This window comes from Molossus molossus, unplaced genomic scaffold, assembly GCF_014108415.1.
Source record: "Molossus molossus isolate mMolMol1 unplaced genomic scaffold, mMolMol1.p scaffold_m16_p_22, whole genome shotgun sequence".
Taxonomy (NCBI): domain Eukaryota; kingdom Metazoa; phylum Chordata; class Mammalia; order Chiroptera; family Molossidae; genus Molossus; species Molossus molossus.
In genome coordinates this window covers 15008102-15027918 of record NW_023425358.1, presented here as the reverse complement: position 1 = coordinate 15027918, position 19817 = coordinate 15008102, and the positions used below count along the sequence as shown (strand labels likewise).

At 42.6% G+C, this 19817-nt stretch overlaps 1 protein-coding gene across 5 annotated transcripts in view; it reads left to right on the top strand.

Moving 5' to 3' along the window:
- DGCR8 (DGCR8 microprocessor complex subunit) overlaps positions 1–19817 on the top strand; it is a 41227-nt gene that overhangs the window by 9203 nt on the left and 12207 nt on the right. For 4 of the 5 annotated variants that reach the window (XM_036276170.1, XM_036276171.1, XM_036276169.1 and 1 more), the window contains 6 exons: positions 449–591; positions 755–1037; positions 3085–3282; positions 3534–3635; positions 4413–4511; positions 6230–6312. In XM_036276170.1, the coding sequence (XP_036132063.1) occupies positions 449–591; positions 755–1037; positions 3085–3282; positions 3534–3635; positions 4413–4511; positions 6230–6312 (908 nt within the window). The remainder of the gene's footprint in view (positions 1–448; positions 592–754; positions 1038–3084; positions 3283–3533; positions 3636–4412; positions 4512–6229; positions 6313–19817) is intronic. The other variant, XM_036276172.1, reaches the window with a different exon arrangement.

The following is a 19817-nucleotide window of genomic DNA, read 5'->3' as shown; positions in this document are numbered from 1 at the left end:
CACAATGAGAGCACAATTTCATGCACAGGAGGTGCTGGAAGGTGCTGAGCAGCAGGCAGGGTTTGGCTAGGCTCTGTGTGGAGGGTGGGGCACTTCCCTACTTGCTTGGTTCTTAGAGGTTTATTTCAATAATTGGTTCACTTTACTGTTTTTATCTGCCATCTGTCATAATTACACACACACACACAAAATCCCGCCTGGCAGTGGACTGAATGTTGTCCCATGGACTAAGAAGTCCCGGTTTGGTTCCCAGTCAGGTCACATGCCTAGATTGCAGACTTGATCCCCAGTAGGGGATGTGCAGGAAGCAGCCGATCCATGTTTTCCTCACATCGATGCTTCTATCTCTATCTGTAAAGTAAAAAAAAAATACTAAAGAAAAGATTCTAAAAAAAATTCCAACAGTTTTTGTGTTTTTCAAGTGACTGTAGGATGTTCTTCTCTGCAGGTCGTGGCCGCCCACCTACAGAACCATTGCCTGATGGGTGGATCATGACATTCCATAACTCTGGAGTCCCGGTGTACCTACACAGAGAGTCTCGGGTGGTTACCTGGTCCAGGCCGTACTTCTTGGGAACGGGAAGCATAAGGGTAGGGGATCCATCAGTCATGAATTTAGTCTTGTAAATTCGCAGACAAGAATGTGTATGTCTGCACACATTGTGTCATTGCCAAGGCGAGGCAGGTGAAAGACATTGGATATTCAGACTTTCGGGGTCATCCTTATAATCTGTTGCAATTTTACTATCCACAGAAACATGACCCTCCTCTGAGTAGCATACCCTGTCTGCATTACAAGAAAATGAAGGACAATGAGGAAAGGGAACAAAACAGTGAGCTTGCCCCAAGTGGGGAGGTATCCCCTGTCAAGCCCCTCAGCCGATCTACAGAGCTGGAGTTTCCCCTGGAAGAGCCCGATTCCATGGGGGCTGACTCGGGGCCCACAGATGAGAAGGACCCGTTGGGGGCTGAGGCTGCCCCTGGGGCTCTGGGGCAGGTGAAGGCCAAAGTTGAGGTGTGCAAAGACGAATCAGTTGGTAAGTTTCCAGAGTGAACTCTCTTTTCCCTTTGCTGCCTTGTACTGTCTGCAGGGATGCCACTGTATTCCACACCTTTTCGGATCCATTTTCTTCTGCTGAAGGCCATCTGTTCCTAGTTCTGTTCATGAGGAAGGGACTTCTGGGGACCTCTGTCTACTCCTTCATGGCTGGAAAGTCCCATCTCCCTGTTTGGAGAACCTGCTTGGGGCTCTGTAGGGTCCATATGACCAGTGCTGCCATGGAGATGGCTACTGTTAGTGCAGACCGACCTTTTTCTCTGGTCACTTTTTATGTTCTTTCCTAAAGTCTTGCTTATTTCAGTAAGATGTGTTCAGTGTGGCAATTTGATGTATCCTGATGCACTCGATGAGCTTCTTCAATCCATGGACTCATTATTGGGAAACTGTCACTATTCTGGATATTTCATGTTTAAACCCTGCAATTGTGGGTGTGTTGGTGTTTCTCACTCTCTTTTCTGTGTATTTTAGCTTAGTTCTATCCATTGAAGTCTTTTTTTAAAAAACATTTTAATTAAAACAACTTATTATTTTTTTAAATCCTCACTCAAGGACATGCTGAGAGAGAGAGGGAGGAAAGAGAGAAAGAGAAACATTGACGTGACAGAGACACATCAATTGGTTGCCTTCTGTACGTGCCCCAACTGAGGATGGAATCTGCAACCCTTCAGTGCACAGGACAGTGCTCAACCAACTGAGTCACTCCAGCTGGGCTACTCATTCAAATCTTAGTTGTCTCTTTAGTGATGGCAAACTGTTTTAACCCATCTGTTGAATCTTTTCAAAGAGGATTTTGTGTTTTCAGGATTGGTTTGTCTCATAACTATTCCATGTAAAGAGCCCTAGAAGAGCTAAGGGGTAGCTTTTGGGAGATGGGGAAGAAGCAGCATGCTGGTTGGAGCCTCAGACATCTGGGGAAAGGGCATAGTCTCACTGGCTCCCCAGTTTCCCTGATGGATGGACCTTGGTCTGCTTGTGTTGGCCTCCTTCCACCATCCCAGTTGGCTTCCTCTGTCTTCTGGTTATGTGTTGGGGCTTTTCTCATTGACCTAGCTGGAAGGGAGTGCTCCCTTTTCGACAATGGTTTATTTTTTTATACCATCTTTTGTGCATATTAATTGAATGTGTTCCTGTTTTTCTAAAATACCTACCTCCTACTTGTAACTCTCCTGTGAGAGGGGACCACTGGTACTTATTTTCAGACTTGCTGCATTCATATGTAAAGAAATATGTAGTTTCAGTTTATAATTAAGTAGACTTTTGTTTTAAAAAGCTACATCTCAGTATACGTCTGTTTTTCTACATGGAACCCTTCCCTCCACATTCTGCTAGCATTGGTCTTAGGGCTGGGTCTGAGCCACAGCATGCTTGAGTGGTAGGAGGCAGGCGGGGAACTATTAAGGCTGATGTAAACCTCTAGGAAGTCCTGGGAACAAAGGGGTAGTAGGTAGTAGGTATAACAGTAAAAGTGGGAGGCCCCTGAAAACTTCACTGAATGGTGGGAGTGGAGGGTACTCAGCGGAGACAAGGCACCTGGATGAGCTGTGGGGCTGAACCAAGGACCTAGTGGGGAGAGGCATGAGGAGTACCAAGGCCTGAGCTGCCTGGGTGTGTTACTGAATTTGGAGGCTGCCAAGGTGGCTGGAGGGGGGAGAGAGCAAGATAGGCTGTGGGTACACAACTCCTATTGATAGTCGGGTACTTTTGATAACAGGGAGAAAGGCCCTGAAGGCCATCTAATTTTTTTTTTAACTTTTAAAAATAAAATCTTTGTTCTTGCTCCAAATAAACTAAAAGAATATCCCAGAAGTCTTGTTAAAAAGACCTTTCAGAATAGTTTGAGCTGGCTGAGTGAAGGGATCGAATTCTTTGTTTTCCATGCCCTTTGAGAGGAACATGGAAAGAGCAGTGGGTATCTCGTGGTGAGACCTATCTGATGGTTAGCCCATCGCTGTCCAATTCACTGGGCAGAGGAAACGACTTACATTGAAAATTAGTAATTTGGTTCTCTGGTAAATCTTGTACAGATCTTGAGGAATTTCGGAACTACCTGGAGAAGCGTTTTGACTTTGAGCAAGTTACTGTGAAGAAATTCAGGACTTGGGCTGAGCGACGACAGTTTAACCGAGAAATGAAACGGAAACAGGCCGAGTCTGAGCGGCCCATCCTGCCAGCCAATCAGAAGCTCATCACTCTATCTGTGCAAGATGCACCCACGAAGAAAGGTGAGTTGGGGCTTGTAAATTGTAACATTGGTAGACTGGTTATACTATAATTTTTTATTTGATCTTCAAGTGTATACTTTGTGTGTGAGTTGCCCAAAGCTTATGTTTACCCTATGAATGCAGAGGTCCAACAAATTCATGGCAGTGAGCCTCTAATTCAGTGACTTGGTAACTTGGATGGTGCCAGGTCTTGAGTGCTAGCTTGGAGTGGGGTCCTCACACTGTTGTTGAGATGGTCCTTCTTGTCACAGAATTTGTCATTAACCCCAACGGGAAATCTGAGGTCTGCATCCTGCACGAGTACATGCAGCGTGTCCTCAAGGTCCGTCCAGTTTATAATTTCTTTGAATGTGGTAAGTTCGACCTTCCTTGTCTCAGTCCTAAAGTCACACACCTCACTTTGGTCATGGCTGGGAAGGTGGGAGCTGGCTGTTAGCTGGGATAGAAGTGAAAAGGAAGTACAAGGATGTTGCAGATGAGCAGTTCATTTTTATGGGAATGTGTCCAGTCTAAGGATCACTGCCTTTGCTTCCCTCTTCATTTGTTCACACTCTCCCTCCCTCATCTTCCTTTGTTCCTTGCTCTGAGGAAGGCCTCCCACTGTCTCTAGGCTCCCCCAGGTGGACAAAGAGGCTTCAAGCCTATATTTCCCATCAGCTGTCTCCTGTCCATCCTTGACACACCTTTGTGAAAACCAATTTGTCTTCCCCTTGGAAGCCAGAACCTAGGAATTACTCATTCTTTTTCCCATCATCATTTACTCAATTGTTTTTCATGTCATATCTTTGGCTTGCTGCATTTGTGCATCCCTGCCCCCATAGTCCTCTGTCTTTCCCAGATGCTGGTCCTTATTCCTGGGGGTTCTGCCTCTGACCTCTTGTTTCCCCTCCAGCTCACTATCCCTTGGTCCCCCTTTCTTGAAATTTTCCTGGTGTGTTCTCTGCCTGCTGACCATCTTAGCCCCATCTCAAAGCCTCAAGGAGTCCTCGGGTCTCTGCCTTTCATCAGCGGTCCTCACCTCACTTTGTTGGTGTGAGCAGATTGTGTGTGTGTGTATGTGTGCGCGCGTGCGTGTGTGCACTTTTAATGTCTTGGCAAGTGTGTTTTAAAACAGTAATTTTAATTTTAAGAGAACCCAAGTGAGCCTTTTGGTGCCTCGGTGACCATTGATGGTGTGACCTATGGATCTGGAACTGCAAGCAGCAAAAAACTTGCGAAGAATAAAGCTGGTAATGTGTCTGCTTAGGTGTCAAGAGCTCCATTCTACCCGTTGTGTCTGTCCCTCGACTGGGGAGGGCTGAGCAGCAGCCCAAGTGGGAGGGGTGTGGGTAGGGAAAATTCATTTTATTTATGTAATTATCTATTTTTATTTTTTTAAAATTATGTGCTCATTGGGAAAGATTCAAATATATAAAAGAAAAGCTGAGAAGTAAAAGTAGAAGGTCCCTTCTCTTCTCATTGGCGGCCAGGCTGAAATCTGCCACCCTTTTTCTCCCTCCTCAGAGAGCTGACTGGGCTTGCTGGGCACATGTTTTAGAGCTAAATGTGGGCATGCTAGATGAAAAACAGGTGAATCAGCATGCTTTTGGCATTCTGTTCGAGTGGTTTTGACATTTGTGAGGACAATTTCTTGAGTCCTTCAAACTCCAAATTTGGGACTGCCACTCATTGAACACAAAGCAGATCCATGGGAAAGCTTATGTTTTCTGTTTAAAACCCAATACTCTTTTTGACTGTGTATGTACTGTTTGCTTTTGTGCCCAGCACTAGTAGTTATTGGCATTCTTTTCCAGAAGCCATTTGCCCCAGCATCAGGGCTATTTGGCCTCTTTTTAGGAGTGGGCCACATTGCAGGGTGGGTGTTGGGTGCACCCCAGGCCCTGGTACCCGTAGGTTGATTCTTGAGGTTTCTACCATTCCTGCATTGTCTTTCAGAACAGCTCTGCCCTTCACAGAGGCTGAAATATATCACCTCAAGTTCTTCACAAGTTTTATTAACGTCTCACTAGGTCTTGGGTCACTGAAAGTGTTTTTGCTCATGGGACTCAGCATTTCCCTTGGTATTGCTTTCTTTCAATGGTATATGCTGAACACAATTGGAATAATACATTATTGTCTGTCCTTCCTCTGTGAGGCTGTGATGGGCTCATACACTACGCCTGTTCTCTAGGAAGGCCTGTTGTCCACTTTTGAGATGTTCTGCTGAAATACTTTTTCATTTTAACAGATTGGGTGTTGCTGAGGTCATGGAGCAGATTATGTGCAGAGCAGGGCCTAGCATGGGGTGGGGAGAGACATTCTGGTGGTAGATCCCTGCTGTACTCCTCCCCATGTGCGGGGATCCATTCCTACCACCCAGACCCTGGCTTCTCTCCAGACACTTGCACTTGGATGTCTTGCTAGCACTATAACCCTACAGAGTTAGACTGTCATACATACTCCTCCCCTCTCCCCCAGTGACCCACTTTACTACCCCCAGTGATGAGTGGCAACCTTGCTCACTTGGGCACCTGTGCTCAGCATGGAGTCTATCCCTGTGCTATGTCCTGCAGATGCTTTCTCCAGAGGATCCATCTGATCTGGCTGCTTCTCCCTGCCACACTCATGCAGTCCTCCTAGTTCACAGTCCTCCCTACTTTGTCCAGTTCTGCTAAGCCATTTGCCTGCATGTCATATAATTACTCTGATGTGCACATCTCCTCTCCCTAACCTGCTTCAAGTGCCTCAGGGCCAAAGTGCCTCCATCACTGCCTCCTTTCCTCAAGATAAGCTCTTTTCTATCCTCTGCTGTCCCTGTCTCTAAAGTACTGCTGCTCTCTGGGGCCCTTGCTCCCCTGAGCCATGGGGTCCTTGGTCCTGCCTGCAGAGGAGCCAGCATGTAGCTTGCTCCGCAGTTGGGAAGCAGGCTGGACCCAATCCCTCTTCCTTAGGGTTTTTCTTTTCATAGCCCGAGCTACGCTGGAAATCCTCATCCCTGACTTTGTTAAACAGACTTCTGAGGAGAAGCCCAAAGACAGTGAAGAACTTGAGGTGAGTGTCATGACTCCTGTTTGGAACTGTGATTCCCAGCGCAGCCTGCCTGCCCAGTTAGTGCAGGCTGTTCTCAATGATTTAATCATTGAAGCTTCAGGTGATATTGTTTGTTCATATTTCATAAAAGGAGAAACTTGCTTATCTTTGTGCAAGCATGGGGAAAAATGTCATTTTTGTCAGATTTTTGTACTAGGAAGTTGTTTGTGCGTGATAAATGTATTTGGAAGTAAATCGACTCTCTCCTTGTAGTAGATCTGTGGTGGGAATGAACGTTTGAAGCAGAGTCTACAAAAGTTTGATTATTCTTTATGTTAAGAACTACTTAAAACTACTTGTGAACCTTTTTTGGGTAAATCTGATTCTGTGATTTGTAACTAGGGCTTCTCAAACTCTGAAGAATGCATTTTCTAAGTAAAAGCTTTATTGATGTATAATTTATATACCTTAAGTTTTTCCTTTTTAAACTATACAGTTCCGTGGCATTTTGTATATAACCATCACAACAATCTAATTTTAGAATACTTTAGCAATCATTCCCAATTCTCCCTATTCCCTAGCCCCTCAGCACCTAGAAACCACTAATCTCTGTGGATTTGCCAGTTGCTGTCTCTGGATTTGCCAATTCAGGACATTTCATAGGAATGGAATCACATATGTGGTCCTTTGTGACTGGCTTCTTTCACTTAGCATGCTCTCTTATCTGTGGATCTTATCAGATTGAGGACATTTTCTTCTGCCTCTGGGTTGCTGAGAGTTTTTGCTAAGAATAGATGTTGAATTTTCCCAGTTTTTCTGTATAGGTTGAGATGATTGTATGGTTTTTGTCTTTTACTTTACTAATATGGTGATATATTGCATTAATTTTTTATTTCATTTTTGTAAGTTAACAGAATTTCCTTTCTTTTTTTAAAAAAATTCTTTTTCTTTATTGATGAGAGAAAGAGAGTGAGTGAGAGAGAACATAGATTGGCTGCTTCCTGCATGCCCCGCACTGGGATCAGGCTCACAACCTGGCATATGCCCTGACCGGGAATCAAACAGGCGACCTCTTGATACATGGATTGACGCTCAACCACTGAGCCACGCTGGCTGCGCTATTGCATTGATTTTTTAATGCATTCCTGGGAGAAATCCCACTTGGTCATGATGTATAATCATTTTTATGTGTTACTAGATTTGGTTTGCTAGTATTTTGTTAAGGACTTTCTGTAGCTATAGTTACTAATAACGGATACTGATCTGTGGTTTTCTTGTGATGTTTTTGTCTGGTGTTGGTAGCGGTGTAATACTGGCCTCAAAGAATGAGTTGAAAAGTGTTCTTTCCTATTCAATTGTGTGGAATAGTTTATGAAGGGACTTTGTATCTTTCTGGGGATTTTTCAGTTTGATCTAGGTTATGTAATTCATTGGCATACATTTGTTCATAATATTTCCTTATGATCCTTTTTATTGTATGGTTGTGATGTTCCTGCTTTAATGCCTGATTTTAGCGGTTTGAGTCTTATTTTTCTCATGGTAAGTCTAAAGTTTTGGTAGTGTTGTTGATCATTTCAAAGATCCAATTTCTGATTTGTTTTGTTGACTTCCCATTGGTTCTTTTATTCTCTATTTCTGCTCTAGCTCTTATTATTTCCTTTCTTGTGTCAGCCTTGGGTTTAGTTTCTTTTTTCATAGTGTTTTAAGTTTAGGGTATTGATTTGAAATTTTCTTTTTTTTTTTTTTTTTTTGTTCAGGTAGAGTAGGAGGGGGAGAGAGGAACAGAGAGAGAGAGAAACATCGATGTGAAGGGACACATCGAGTGGCTGCCACCCGCACGACTGACCAGAGCCGGGGACAAACTGCAACCGAGGTACGTGCCCTTAGCGGGAACCGAACCCGGGTCTCTCGGGACCGCAGGCCGACGCTCTAACCGCTGAGCCAAACCGGCCAGGGCGAAATTTTCTTTTTATATGTGGAGTTTACAGCTGTACATTTTCTTCTATGTACTGTTTTAACTGCATCCCATAAGCTTTAGTATGTTTCTCTTCATTCATCTCAAGTTTTTTTTTTCTAATTTCCCTTGTAATTTCTTCTTTGAACCATTGGTTATTTTAGTTTACTTTACATATATTTGTGGATTTTCCAAATTTTCTTTAGTTACTGATTTTTTAACTTAATTCTATTGTGGTTTAAAAACAGTTTGTAGCCCTGGCCCGTTTGGCTCAGCGGTTAGAGCGTCGGCCTGCGGTCCTGAGAGACCCGGGTTCGGTTCCCGCTAAGGGCGCGTACCTCGGTTGCAGTTTGTCCCCGGCCCTGGTCGGTCGTGCGGGTGGCAGCCACTCGATGTGTCCTTTTCACGTCGATGTTTCTCTCTCTCTCTTCCTCTCTCCCCCTCCCACTCTACCTGAACGAAAATTGGAAAAATGTCCTTGGGTGAAGATAAAAAAAAAAAAAAAAAAAATTGACTGAAATCATACAAACTGTTTTTTGTTTTTTTTTTATCCTCACCCGAGGACATTTTTCTATTTTTCGTTCAGGTAGAGTGGGAGGGAGAGAGAGGAACAGAGAGAGAGAGAGAGAAACATCGACGTGAAAAGGACACATCGAGTGGCTGCCACCCGCACGACTGACCAGGGCCGGGGACAAACTGCAACTGAGGTATGCGCTCTTAGTGGGAACCGAACCTGGGTCTCTCTGGACCGCAGGCCGATGTTCTAACCGCTGAGCCAAACTGGCCAGGGCTCATTTTAAATTCATAGAGGTTTATTTTATGACCTAACATATGGTCTGTCCTGGAGAATGTTTCAAGTACACTTGAGAAGTATGTATATTCTGCTGTTACTTGGTGGAGTAAACCAGATGTCTTTTAGGTCTAGGTGGTAAACGTAGTGTTTGTTGTTCTATTTCTTTGTTGGTCTTCTGCCCAGTTCTTCAATCCGTGATTGAGAGTGGATATTGAAGTCTCCACTATTGTTGAATTGTTTATGTTTCCCTTCAATTCTGTCAGTTTTTGTTTTATGTATTTTGGAACTCTTGTTAGGTACATATATGTTTGTGATAGTTGATATAATAAGAAATATATGTTTGGTCTTTGACCTTGGTTCCTGGGGCAGAGCTAATGTAATGCATTAAGCTATTACCTGTTTTTTTTTCTTGTCCCCAGTTCTTGAAATAGCTCCAGGTTGAAAAGGTAAATGGAATGTCTTTTGTTATTCTTTCTTTCTCTTTTTTAGAGAGAGGGAGGGTTATTTATGCAATCATTGGTTGATTTTTGTATGTGGCCTGATCAGGGATCAAACTTGCAACCTTGGTACATCGGGACAATGCTCTAACTAACTGAATTACCTGGCCAGGGCTGTTATTCTTAATATTCCCCTTTCCACCACACCAATGTTAATGAAGTGAGTTTTAGAAAGCCACTAAGGATTGGTTGGGGCTGATTGCCAGGGAAACCTAACATCTAATTAGAGGGTTGGAACTTTCAGCCCCATCCTTCATTCTACTCCCACCCCCAATTTCCAGGCATGGGGGAAAGGGGCTGGAGGTTGTGTTAATCATCGATGGCCAATGATATAATTAATTGTGCCTTTGTAGTGAAGCCCCCATAAAAAACCCTAACTAGTGATGTTCAGGAACCTCTGGGTTGGTGAACCCGTGGAGATGGAGGGAGAGTGGTGCATTTGAAGAGGGTGTGGAAGCTCTGTGCCCCATCCTTTATACTTTGCCCTATGCCAACGATTTTCAAGTGGTGTGCCAAAGAATTTTTAAAACATGCAATATCTGACTATTTTTAGTCAGGGACACTGGCCTCTTTTTCCTTAGCTTGTCAAATAAAAGAATGACAACAGACACAACAATAGTCGTCTGGTGTGAGTGAATCAAAGTTATACCTATTTTATTTTGTCAGGTGTGTCACAGAATTTTAGTAATTAGCTTGTGTGTGCCATGGGATAAAAAAAAATGGAAAATCGTTGCCCTATGCATCTCTCCCATCTGGCTTTTCCTGAATTATATCTTTTTGTAATAAGCTGGTAGTCTAATAAACTGTTTTCTTGAGTTTTGTGAGCTATTACTCCAAATTATCGAACCCGAGGAGGGGTTTGTGGGAACCTCCAGTATATAGCTGCTTGGTCAGAAGCACAGGTGACAACCTGGACTTGTGATTAGCATCTAAAGTGGCAGTGACAGTCTTGTGGGACTGAGCCCTTAACCTGATGGGGTCTGCTCAAATGTCTGGCAGTCAGTGTCAGAATTGTCTGGTGTGGGAAACCCACACAGTTGGTTTCAGAAGTGTTTACAGTAGGAGTAATTTTTATTTTTTATTTTTCTTTATTGATTGTAGAGAGAGAGGAAGGGAGAGGGAGAGAGATAGAAATGTCAATAGGAGAGGACATCGATTGGCTGCCTCCTGTATGCCCCGCACTGGGGATTTGGCCCACAACCTAGGCATGTGCCCTGACTGGGAATCAAATTGGCGACCTCTTGGTACATGGGTCAATGCTCAACCACTGAGCCACACCAGCCGGGCAGAAGTAATTTTTATTTAATGTTTATAATGTTTATGTCATCTTGATGGATGGACCCTTTGTCATTTTAAAGTATATTTCCAGTAACAATTTTTATCTTAGAGTCACTTTTGTTTGATATAGCTACTCCTACTCTCTCTTAATTACTGTTCTACATGGTTTACCCTATCTTTTTACTTTTTAATTTATTTGTGTCTTTGCATCTAAACTATGTCTGTTGTACATGGCATAAGTTGGAATTTGTATTTATTCTGTCAATCTGTTTTTTGATCAGAGAGCTTAGTCCATTTAATTTAATATTATTACGGAAAAGGCAGAACTTTTGCCATGCCATTATGGTTTTTGTTTTATGTCTTTTTTGTTCCTCGGTTCCTACATTACAGCCTTTGTGTTAAATAGATAACTTTCTAATGTACCATTTCATTAACATGTTTCTTTAACTCATTTTTAAAAATATTTTTTCTTTACTGAATTTTAGAGAGAGAGGAAGTAAGAGGGAGAGATATAGAGAAATGTCGATGAGAGAGAATAAAATAATAACTTTTTATTAGTTATTTTCTCTTTGGTTTCCTAGTAAGTTCCACTAACACCTAAACTGAAAACAGTGTAGTTTGGATGAATACCAACTAATTTTAGGTGTATAAAAAGAACTTAGCTCCTATGTAGTTCAGTTTACCCCTGCCTTTATGCTGTTATTGTCACAAATTACATCTTTACATGTTGTGTGCCCATCAGCATTGATTTATAATTATTGCTCTGTGTAGTTGTCTTTTTCACTCAGGAGAAAAAAGGAGTTACATACAAAATACATATTTCTTTTATTCATTGATGTAGTTACTTTTACCTTTTGTAGTACAGTTGTCTCTTGCTACTTCATGCTTCGACTTTTGCGGCTTCACTCTATCGTGGGTTTTTCAAATATATTCATTAAGAAGTTGATCGAGAGTAAAAATGATACAGCACACACTCGGTTGTCTGAGTTAATTATACACCACTGTATTACAATTTAAGGTAAAAGTACTGTACATATGGACTGTAGACCTATGTATTAGAGCACCCCAGGAATCCTTCAACACCAGGAGCAACTGCTAGAGTCTGGAATGGATTAACCGTGATAAATGAGGGACAGTTGTACTCTGAACTCATTGAATGGATTCAAATTACAGTCTATGGTGTCCTTTTATTTCAGTCTGAAGACTGGTGTTTCTTTGAAGGTAGGTCTACTAACATTGGATTTTCTTAGTTTTTGTTTGTCTGAGAAGGTTTGTAATTTCTCTTTCATTTTGAAGCATTGTTTTGCTGGACACAGAATTCTTGGTTGACTTTTTTTTCCTTCATAGTGGGATTGTTCTGCCTTCTGGCCTCTGTAAGGAATGAGAAGTCAGCTGTTAATCATGCTGAAAATCACTGTACTGATGAGTTGCTTCTCTTACTGCTTTTGAGATTCTCTCTTTGTCTTTAGACAAAGATGTATAGGTGTGCATTAAAAAAATTTTTTTTTCTTTATTGGTTGAAGAGAGAGGGAGAGATAGAAGCATCTATGAGAGAGAACATTGATTGGCCACCTCTTGCATGCCTCCCACTGGGAATTTGGCCCACAGCCTGTACCCTGACTTAGAATCAACCGGTGACCTCTTGGTGCATGGGTCGATACTCAAACACTGAACCACACTGGCCAGGCTAGGTGTACTTCTTTTTTTAATTTACTGTTTTTGGAGTTTGTTGAACTTCTTGGATATATAGATTAATGTTTTTTTTTGTTTTTTTTTTTTTATCTTGGGAAGTTAAACCATTGTTTCCTCAAGTAATCTTTTTGCCCTTCTATTTCTCTCCTCTTTTTCTGGGACTCCCATTATGTGTAAGTTGGTACATTTTATGGTATTCTACAGGTTTTTGAGCCTCTCTGTTTTTATTTTAAATGTTTCTCAGACTGGATATTTTCAGTTGGTTTATCTTGAAGTCTGCTGATCTTTATTCTGATTGCTCAAATATGCTGTTGAACCCCTCTAGAGAAATTTTCATGTAATTTCCATGTCTATTGGTATTCTCTCTTTGGTAAGATACTGTTTTTGTACTTCCCTTTAATTTACTCATTATTTTTTTTTACATGTGAGCATTTCTTTTTTCTCTGAAACCAATTCTTTAGACACGGTTCCTTTGTAGTTCTTTGAGCATATTTATTATAGCTGATTTAAAGTCTTTGTCTAGTAAGTTCACCTTCCTCAGGGATTGTTTGTATTGACTGCCCTCCCACCCTGTAGGGTCTATACATTTATGTTCCTTTTTATATCTTACAAGTTTTTTTTTACTGAAACCTGGACATTTTAAATAATATAGCCCAGCTGGTGTGGCTCAGTGGTTGAGTATCGACCCATGCACCAAGAGGTTGCCAGTTTGACTTTTAGTCAGGGCACAATGCCCAGGTTGTGGGCCAAATCCTCAGTGTGGGGTGTGCAGGAGGCTATCCACTTGCTGTTCTCTTATCGATGTTTCTATCTCTATCTCTCCCTCTCCCTTTCTCTCTTTCTCAGATCAAAAAAGGAAAAAAAAATTGTAATAATATAATGTGGCAGCTATGGATATCAGGTTCCCTCCTCTTCCCAGGATGTGTTATTTTGTTGTTTGTTGTTGTTGTTGTCTGTTTAGGGACTTCATTAGTTTGCTACAACTGGTATTATAAAGTATCACAACCTGGGTGGTTTAAACAACAGAAATTTATGCCTCACAGTTATGGAGGCTAGACATCTAAAATCAAAATGTCAGCAGAGTTGATTTCTTCTGAAGACTGTGAGAGAAGGATCTCTTCTAGGCTTTTTCTTCTTGATTTGGAGATGACTGTTTTATTCACATGGCTTTCTCCTGTATGTGTGTTTGTTTCCAGATTTCCTCTTTATAAGGATACCAGTCATACTGGATTAGGGCCCACCCTAATGACCTCATTTTAACTCGATTACCTCTGTAAAGACTCTTTCTTCAAATAAGGTCAATCTGAAGTACTGGAGATAAGGATTTCAACATGTGAATTTGGGGAGTTGAAGGGGGAGATACAGTTCATGCCATAAAAGGTGCTTTCCTGGACTAATTCTGTGAAGTTCAGGTCAGAGATTTCCTGACTTGAACCAGTAAGTCTTCCAGCCTTTGCCAAGGGGCTCTGAGTTCTCCTTCAGTGTTCCAGTAATTGAAACCTATCTTAGCCTTTACTTACCCACTTGTATAAAGCTTCTGGGTCGACCAGGGGTGAGACACTAGGGCCTTCTCTGGTTTTTCCTGGGCATGCACATGGCTGTCTAGATCCCCAGACAACTTGGAGCTTTCAAAGCTGCCTGTGGGAATCTGATTCTCCAGCTTTTCCTACTGTATTTGACCTCCCTCTTACTTGCCAGCTGGTATTCCAACCTTAGGTAACTGCAGTGTGAAACAGTTGCCACCAGTTATTTTTGACAAATTTCCTGGGAAATGGACTATTTTGATTAAGTGAACGTTGAGTTGGGTCATGTAAAGACAAGTCATGCCCTGGGTGGTGTGGCTCTGTTGGTTAGAACGTTGTCCCATGCACCAAAGGATCATGGGTTCGATTCTCTGTCAGGGCGTAGACCCAGGTTGTAGGTTCGATCTCAGCCAGGGCATGTTTGGTAGGCAACTGACCAAAGTTTCTCTCTCATATTGATGTTTCTCTTTCTTTCCCTCTTCCTCTCCCTCAATCTCTCTAGAATCAATGAAAAACATCCTTGGGTAAGGATTGAAAAAAAAAAGACAAGTCCTATTAACAGAGCTTTCCCACGGAGCTGACGTATAGGCTTAATAGTGACGGTTCTGTGTGGTTGGGGTGTTTGGGGACCTGTTCTGTTTATCAGTGGCTGTAAGTCTGTTGCTTCCCAAAGCCTCAATGGAGCTGGGAAGAGGAGATGGGAATGAGTCAAGTTTAAAACACCATAAAGCTCATAGTTCTTACCAAGATTTAGCCCTTTTTTTGGTTTTTGTTTTTGTTAGTTTTAATAAATGCTCCTCAGATTGTTGTCTTTAATTTTCAGAATTCTGAAAAAGTTGAGTTGACAATATTTGTGTTCTGGTTGCTTCTATGTAGGGGGAGGGGAGAGCGAGACAGAGAAATATTAATATGCAAGAGAAACATTGATCAGTTGCTTTAGCACATGCCCCCACTGGGGCCAGAGATTAAACCTGCAACCTTTGTATGCGCCCTGACCAGAAATCAAACCCGTGACCTTTTGTTGTACAGGACTACACTTCAACCAATGGAGCCACACTGGCCAGGGCAGAGGAGCAAATTTTTGAGATCCTGTTTTACCACTTCATAAGTCCTTCAGGATGTATTTTTTAAAACTATCCAATCAGCCGGGTCGGTGTAGCTCAGTGGATTGAGAATCCTCCCATGTACTGAGGGGTCCCTGTTCAATTTTGGGTCAGGGCACATGCCTGGGTTGTGGGCTCAATCCCCAGTAGAAGGCGTGCAGGAGGCAGCCAATCTATGTTTCTCTCTCTCATCGATTTTTTCTATCTCTATCTCCCTCTCTCTCTAAAAAAAATCAATTAAAAAAATTATCCACTAATTTTGGATTGATACTGGTATATGGTAAAGTTTCCATGGCAGTGATAAATTGCATTCAGGTTTCTAATGTTTTCTGTGGTTTATTGTCATGGATGGGCTACAGATAGATCATAGACCCCACTCAGAGCAGACATTCTCAAAAGGACTAGCTCCTTTGGGAAAAGTAACATTTTCAACTTTATTTCTATGACCTGACTGGAAAGACGATAGGGAGATTTCCAAGTACACTGTAGAACCCCTTGCCTGTCCCCTCCCCCCTGCAGCCCAGCAAGATTTGTTGCAGTCGATGGTGCCTAGACCATGTAGGTTTCACCCCACTGTTCTTTCTGAGAGGCAGCCCTGCTTGTCCTTTGATATGGGGTAGCAAAACTATGAAGCAGTGACTATGGTTCTAGTGCTGAGAGATGGTCTGCCCTCAGGCAGGTAGGGATGTGTGGCTCCACCAGACCTTCTGGAGGATGAGACTATGCTTTGGTGCAGCAGTTGATCTGGGCAGGTTCTGCTGTTGACCCCTGGTTGGTTGGTGGTCTTGCCTGTTAGAGCTTAGTAGGACATAATCCTGCTTCCCCATGGATATTATGGTGGTCAAGTTTACAGTAATTCAAGTAAATTAAGATTGATTTGAGAAATTTTGACATATTGCAATAATTGAAAATTCTCCAGGTTTAGTAGAGCAATGGTTGGGGATGCCTGGTTTCAAGGTAACTAAGAGGGGCTCTACATAGTATGGTGGCCTCAGTGATATCAGATCCTTGCTTGGTTAGTTGCTAAATTAATAAACAATTCAGTTCATTTAAAAAATATATATGTTTTTATTGGCCAGACTTCAGTTCATTTTTTAATCAGTGTGGAAGTCTGTGTTTGCTCTTGCTTTTGTTTACTTTTGTGTTTGGCATTCTGTAGTTCTCCTAGGAGGAGCTGCCCAGTTTTCACTCTGACAAGCATGGGAACCCAGGGCCCAGGTGTATTCGATGGCTTCTCCAGCCTCAGCAGGATGTGTGTGTTCCTGCTACACTGATATATTCCCACTTAGGCACTTCTGTAGCTCTGGGTCTCTGCTCTGCCTTAGCTTCCCTTTGCAGACCCATTGCTGATATGTGGCCTTCTCCTCATGTGTGCAGTGCTGTGGGATACACACCTGGAGGGTAAGAGCTTGCCACAGACCACATCATCAAACCTGTCACTGCCTCATGCTTGGTGGTGAGAGGCTGGTAGTTAGCTATTCAGAGCCTCTTCTGTATTGCAGGTGCATGGTTTCAATGATGACCAGCTACTGGACTTTGTGTTAATTGTTCTGTTGTCCTTTGCCTTTCCTTCTTTCCTCAATCCTTGACTTACAGGGTTGTTGTGGCCTTAGCCTCATCCCTAGAACCTTTCACATCAGAGCCTCTGGTCAGGTGTCTGCAGTGACAGAGCCTGCAGGTTTCCAGAAGTTGTGCTGGGACATACTTGTGCTGATGTGCACCCTTGGTATTCCCTTTCTTCCACATAGACAGCAAGATGGCATATGTGGTTGGTGATGCTGCCCACCGCAGTGGTAGGATTCAGGTTCTCTACATGTACATGGGCTCTTCTGGAAAGTGAGAGATCTTTCCAGAAATCACATCAGAAAGTAGTCTGAGAACGAAGGTTTCCCCAGGTGGAGAAAGGCACATGGGAGGAATTCCACGTGGATAGCGTCAACTAGGCTTGGAAATCCAAGCTAACAGGTCCCCTTGTACACACAAGGGGCTCTCTTGTCAGTTCTCCGGTTCTCTAGCATCAGCTGGGTTTCCACAACTCAGCTCAATTCTGACACTGTCTGTGTGAAGTTGGCTCAGATCCTACAGATTAAAGGGCTCAGTCCCAGAAGAATGTCCCCACTTTAGATGCCAGCCACAAAGTGGGTGCCTAGGCTACCCACATTCTGCTCAGCTAACAACAAATTCAAAGGTTCCCATGCTCTCCCTTCAGGTGCTATAACTTGCTAGAGTGGTTTCCAGAACTCTGGGAACTTACTTGTTATAAAAGATACAAAAGTGCAGCCAGATGAGGAGGTACTTAGGTTGAGGTCCTGAAGAATCCTGGGCAAAGAAGCCTCTGACCCTATAGAGATGATGTGTACTACTTTCCTGGCATGTGGATTTGTTCACCAACTTGGAAGGTCCCTAGATTTTGTTCAAGAATTTTATAACCCAATCTCCAGTCCTTCTCCTCTCCCAGACTAGGGTCTGGAAGTATGGTCTTCCTGGTGACCAGCTCCATTCTGAAGCTATTGGGGATCTCACCCTGAGCCTCAGATATGGTCCAAAGGGCTGTTTTGTTTTTTTTTTCTTTCTAAATCCCTACCTGAGGATATTTTTCTGTTGAATTTTTTAGGAGGGAGGAAAAGAGAGAGAAACATCGATATGAGAGAGACAACATCAATAGATTGCCTCCCACACGACCCTGACTGGTGCAGGGGATCAAACCCTCAACCTAGGTATGTGCCCTTGACCGGAATCAAACCCACAGTTCTCTGGTTCATGGGCTGACACTCTTAACTGCTGAGCCAACTGGCCAGGGCAAAAGGGCTCATTTTTAATAACAAGATACTCCTATCGTTAGAAAATTCTAAGAGTTTTAGAAGCTCTGTGCCAGGAGCTGGACAGAATGACTAAATATGTGTTCCAATGCTTTTGGGAGGTTATTTTTTATTTTTTAAATTTTTTTATATTTGTGACAGATGTTTCTCTTTTTCCCCATTGACACCCTCCTCCCCATCCCCCCCACCCCGTCCCCAGCTTTGTTGTCCATGTCCATTGGTTATGCATACATGCATATAAGTTCTGTGGTTTATCTCCCCCCCCCCCCAAAACCCCCTATTCTGAGGGTTGTCAGTCTGTACCCTACTTCCATGTTTCTGGGTCGACCCTATTCTTCAGACTGTTATGTTCATTATATTCCACAAATAAGTGAGATCATGTGGTATTTGTCTTTTCCTGCTTGGCTTGTTTCGCTTAGGATAATACTTTCCAGGTCCCTCCATGTCATCTCAAAGGATAAGAGATCTTTCTTTCTTAACAGCTGCATAGTACTCCATTGTGTATATGTACCACAGCTTTTTTATCCATTCGTCTACTGATGGACACTGGGGCTGTTTCCAGATCTTAGCTATTGTAAATAGTGCTGCTATGAATATGGGGTACATATATTCTTTCTGATTGGTGTTTCAGGCTTCTTAGGGTATATTCCTAGAAGTGGGATCATTGGGTCGAATGGCAATTTAATTTTTAATTTTTTGAGGTAACAGCACAGTGTTTTCCATAGTGGCTGCCCCAGTCTGCATTCCCACCAGCAGTGTACTAGAGTCCCCTTTTCTCCACACCCTCGCCAACACTTGTGTGATGATTTGTTGATAGCGGCCATTCTGACAGGTGTGAGGTGATACCTCATAGTTGTTTTAATTTGCATCTCTCTGATGATTAGTGATGTTGAGCATTTCTTCATATGTCTCTTGGCCATATGTATGTCCTGTTTGGAGAGGTGTCTATTTAGCTCCTTTGCCCATTTTTTAATTGGGTTTTTTGTCTTCCTTTTGTTGAGTTGTATGAATACTCTATATATTTTGGAAATTAACCCCTTATCTGATGTATCATTGACAATGATGCTGTCCCATACAGTGGGTTGCCTTTCCATTTTGATGGTTGTTTCTTTTGCTGTGCAGAAGCTTTTGAGTTTGATGTAGTCCCATGTGTTCACTTTTTTGTTTGTTTCTGTTGCCTTAGGTGATGTATCAGTGAAAATTCTGCTGCATATGATATTCGAAATTTTGTTGCCTGCATTTTCTTCTAGGATTTTTATAGATTCATGGGTCACATTTAAGTCTTTTATCCATTTTGAGTTTATTCTTGTGTATGGTGTAAGTTGATGGTCTAGTTTAATTTTTTTTGCATGTAGCTGTCCAATTTTCCCAACACCATTTACATTTATTAAAGAGGCTGTCTTGCCCTGGCCGGTTTGGCTCAGCGGTTAGAGCGTCGGCCTGCGGTCCGGAGAGGCCCGGGTTCGGTTCCCACTAAGGGCATGTACCTCGGTTGCAGTTTGTCCCCAGCCCTGGTTGGTCGTGCGGGTGGCAGCCACTCGATGTGTCCCTTCACATCGATGTTTCCCTCTCTCTCTCTCTTCTTCTCTCTCCCTCCCACTCTGTCTGTGCAAAAAAATGGAAAAATGTCCTCAGATGAGGATTAAAAAAAAAAAAGAGGCTGTCTTTACTCCATTGTATGCTCTTGCCTTCTTTGTCAAATATTAATTGAGTATAATGTCTTGGGTCCATTTCTGGGTTCTCTGTTCTATTCCACTGGTCTATATGCCTGTTCTTGTGCCAGTACCAGACTGTTTTGACTACAGTAGCTTTGTAGCATAACCTGATATCTGGTATTGTGATCCCACCTACTTTGTCCTTCTTTTTC